The sequence below is a fragment of the Notolepis coatsorum genome (assembly GCF_963971535.1).
Source record: "Notolepis coatsorum genome assembly, chromosome: 7".
In the NCBI taxonomy this organism is placed as follows: Eukaryota; Metazoa; Chordata; class Actinopteri; order Aulopiformes; family Paralepididae; genus Notolepis; species Notolepis coatsorum.
This window is the reverse complement of record NC_140171.1, coordinates 153,899,037-153,902,817: the sequence shown is the minus strand read 5'-3', so window position 1 is coordinate 153,902,817 and position 3,781 is coordinate 153,899,037. Positions and strand designations below refer to the sequence as shown.

General features: G+C 40.0%; 1 protein-coding gene across 1 annotated transcript; it reads right to left on the bottom strand.

Moving 5' to 3' along the window:
- Positions 1–944: 944 nt before the first annotated feature.
- LOC311231457 (hemagglutinin/amebocyte aggregation factor-like) lies at positions 945–2,889 on the bottom strand. The gene is made up of 5 exons (XM_084318057.1): positions 2,752–2,889; positions 2,524–2,614; positions 2,029–2,205; positions 1,694–1,843; positions 945–1,502 (listed from the first exon to the last, which is right to left on the bottom strand). Exons 1-5 carry the CDS (start codon positions 2,831–2,833, stop codon positions 1,457–1,459), a joined length of 546 nt encoding a protein of 181 aa, XP_084174183.1. The 5' UTR covers positions 2,834–2,889; the 3' UTR covers positions 945–1,456.
- Positions 2,890–3,781: the final 892 nt, after the last annotated feature.

The window sequence follows — 3,781 nt, the reverse complement described above, 5'->3', positions numbered from 1 at the left end:
CTGCACCCCTGATTATTAGTGACCCACAATAGATGGAAATTATGTTACCGAACTTACCTGATGTATAATGCAGTGCAGCATTGGACACTCAACGCCACTCTGCCTTAGAAGCCTGGCGAATCCTGTGTGTTTTCCTTTCATTGCGGGTGCTCCATCGGTAACAACAGCGGACAGTTTATCAAACCCCCCATATTGCTGCACGGCACTTTCAACAGTGTTGAATATGTCCACACTAGGGCTGACCCCTATTAGTCGAATAGTCGACTAATCGATCGAAAGGAGCCATAGTCGACTGCCAACCTCTTAGTCGAATGCAAAAAAAAAAAGTTAAAAAATAAAAAAATAAAAAGTTTCTAAATATTGGCCTGGGGCCGCATGGAGCGCCGCCAGTTGCCCCTCCCTGACCTAGAGGATGTCTTGGCAGCTTAATAAATTCCTGCCATTACAAACACATTTGGTAAACAGCCTTATGGACTTCAAACGACAGATGTTTGATTATTTATTATTATTGTTTATTTAACTTCACAAATATGAACCAATTACATTTAGAGGGGGTGTGGATTAACACATTAATGACCATGACTCTGGTGCTATGATCATCATAATAACTTGGTTCCTATATTGAATAGTTAAAAGATTAGGAAACACATGTACGATATTGTCTTTTCAAATCCATCAAAAGGGGCAAAATGGCAACAACGTGTGTTTCACCAATCACAATCAAATAAATTAGATGATAGCATAAAGATAATGGCTAGCGTACTCTGGTTGAAGGACACACCCGGGCAAGAAGGGGGAGCAATCGGTGGTTTGTAGCATAATTGTTCACGTCTCATCACAGATTATGTGCTTGTATGTCAATATTCTCCTACAATGCAGGGGATCTTCTGTCCTTTGTGGGGTACATTAATACAATTTGAAATGATTTAACTCGACACACCATGACCAATGCATGCTATGATATGTCTTTTAATTTTCTATTCATAAAACCAACACCAGTTACAAGACCGAATGATTACATGGAAGACAATACTCATATTGATCACCCTAATCCCACAACCAACGTAGCGTAATCTCAGACAGAGTAGAATGTGTGGATTAAAGATATACTGACACGACACAGTGTAAGTTCTCTCTCTGCAGTACAAAACCAACGTAGGTTAAAGAATGTTATTGTTTGTTAAAGAACGCTGGAATGTCAAATCAAACGTCTGCTCAGAGACCATACAGCCGGATATACTGCTTCGAGTAAAAGCAGATTGAGCTGATTGAACTACCTCTGAAAAACCTTTAACATGGATGATAAAAAGGTTGGTCCACCTCTAATGCATGAGCACGTTATGCAGTTGTGAAGACTGATATATAATTATACAGACATGATATATGATGACTGTATATCAGTGTTTTCCCAGGGAACAGGAAGACACACTGTATTCACTCTGTGTGGGCTGGTGACTTAGCACGCCCTCAGTCTGCAGTATCTGAAACCCCAGCGGCGGTCACTGCAAATGAAAAACAAGCACTTATTACCACATAGGAAAATGCATGCTAAAACATTGTGATAGAATAGCCTCATCAGTTGTTTGATCATTATTAGGATTAAAAGAATTGCTTTGCATACGTCAAGAGGTGTAGTACTTGAACAATATATAATACTATAGGCTGTAATGAAGTAATAATGTTCTATCCTTACTGGCCATTGAAACCACTCCTCTTCACAGCGGTAAGGTAGTTTCCACCTGGGATATACCACTGATAATGCTCATACCAGTAACCAGTATATGGAGTGTTGTAACAGTCGTAGGTGCAACGTTTTGGAACTGAACAGCAGTAGAATCTCCACCTAATTGGAACAAATTATGTAAACAAGTGAAACATGGATTTAGTGATACATGTGCCTCCCACCCCCTTCCACACAAACACAATCATACACAAACACACACAAACACACACACAATTGATGTAAAAAACGCAATTGTTCATGTTATAGGGTACGTCACAAAAAAAACATTGAAAATAAAAACTCACTTCCTGTCCTTGGTGGTGGGGTCTTGCTGACTGTACACGCCGGCCATCACACCGTTGTCGTCACATTTGATTTCTGGGGAGTCTGTCTTCGCCAGCCACTTGCATGTTGGACACGTGCCAACAGGAAAGGTGCGCTTGCAACCAAAATCCCACCGGCGATCTCTATGTTTGTAACGGCTAAAAGAAAAAGATGAGAAAAGAAAAACATTGAAAGTTGAAATATCTCAACAACCTTTCATTTTGACTTGCAGAATGCTCCACTGATGCACCACCACATACATGATTCATAATAACGGATGAACTGGAGCCGAAGCTGGACAATGAAGTTACAGAATTTCGCTCTAGTATTTTATCTTTACCCTAAATCAGAGTATGCATCTTTATTTACACTGCAGGCCTTTCTAACAGTTATTTAAACATCTAAAAGCAACCCTTTATTTATTAATTTTTTATTAATTTTTTTACATTGGATAAATGAACGGCTATACGTCTTACCTGGTCACAGAGGAGAAAGACTCTCCAATAGGACATTGACGAAGCAACACTTCATTATAGTCATTGTCCCATGCTGCGGTTTTGTGTCCCGCTAATGAAGAAACATGAGTAGACGCTGGATTAGAGGTAACAAGACAAGGAATCCATACATAACATAATGGCCCTGTTTGAAGCAATAGTCAGAGAAAATCCACTGTACAGTAATGCATGACACGTCTGTGTTCTTACCTGTCAAAAGGACGAGGAGCAGAAAGAGTGGAATCATGTCTTCACACCAAGCGCTGCACACAAGGTGCCTTGATGGACACATGACCAGGGATTTATACTTTTAAACAAGGAAGATGGCAGCATGCCAGGAATAGATAATTTTACACTTGGCTTCATGTGTGATGTTTGGAATGGAGAAAAACAAGGTGTTCAAGTTTCAAGTTTCTTTATTAGTTGTCATACAGAAATACAGAATACTTTTGCATGATATGCTTCTTTCTGTTTTTCTCCTGAGAGTGTGCTAGATAAAATAACAAGATAGTATAAAATAAGTATAATATAAGTATAAAATAGAAAGTCAAGTACGTAAACAAGTGTAAACAAACAAAAATGTTCAATATACATATATACAGTATATGTACAGTCTATACAATGCAGCTGTAAATTCTAAATTCTGTGCTTAACACTTTAACTGCCGGAAACGTGTTTTCGGCGTCTTTCCTAGCCATGCTCAAGTTGCCGAGGACGCCGTAACTCGTCTTTGATATCAATATTTCAAAAATCTGTGATCGGAATCATATTTCCCATCCGGAGCCTTGACACACACTGAAAAGCTCCTCTCAACCCTCTAGCGGTTCAAGAGCGCCATCTGGTGGCCGATCGGCAGATCGAAACCGGATGACAACCTTTAACCCGGCAGGACTCACTCCATATGGGGTCCGACCACTCGCTAATGCTAGAGAGACTCTGTCTTCACACAGTGAACATCGATCGGTGCAAATAACTCGAAAAAACAACATGATTTGGACGTATATACTATTATACAACCTGGAAATGGATCGGGTATTTCGACATCCCATAATGGAAAAAATTCTGTTCCACGATCATCTGCCAGCAGCGCGAGGAAGCCACGGTAAGATTCAGAATTATTTTCTAATGTCTAATATACTAACTGCTATGATGAACATATGACCCACATTAGATGAATGGTATAATGCTGCCCACGGAATTATAAACGCCCCCTCGCCCATCCGGTCAACATCAGATGACG

What these genes read in the sequence shown, in the direction of transcription:
- LOC311231457 (XM_084318057.1), bottom strand. Translation starts at nt 2,833, where the DNA reads ATGTGTCCATCAAGGCACCTTGTGTGCAGCGCTTGGTGTGAAGACATG. An exon ending in TCTTTCTCCTCTGTGACCAG is followed by an intron (nt 2,206 to 2,523) that starts GTAAGACGTATA and finishes TTTTTCTTTTAG; the next exon opens with CCGTTACAAACATAGAGATC. An exon ending in CCCACCACCAAGGACAGGAA is followed by an intron (nt 1,844 to 2,028) that starts GTGAGTTTTTAT and finishes TGTTCCAATTAG; the next exon opens with GTGGAGATTCTACTGCTGTT.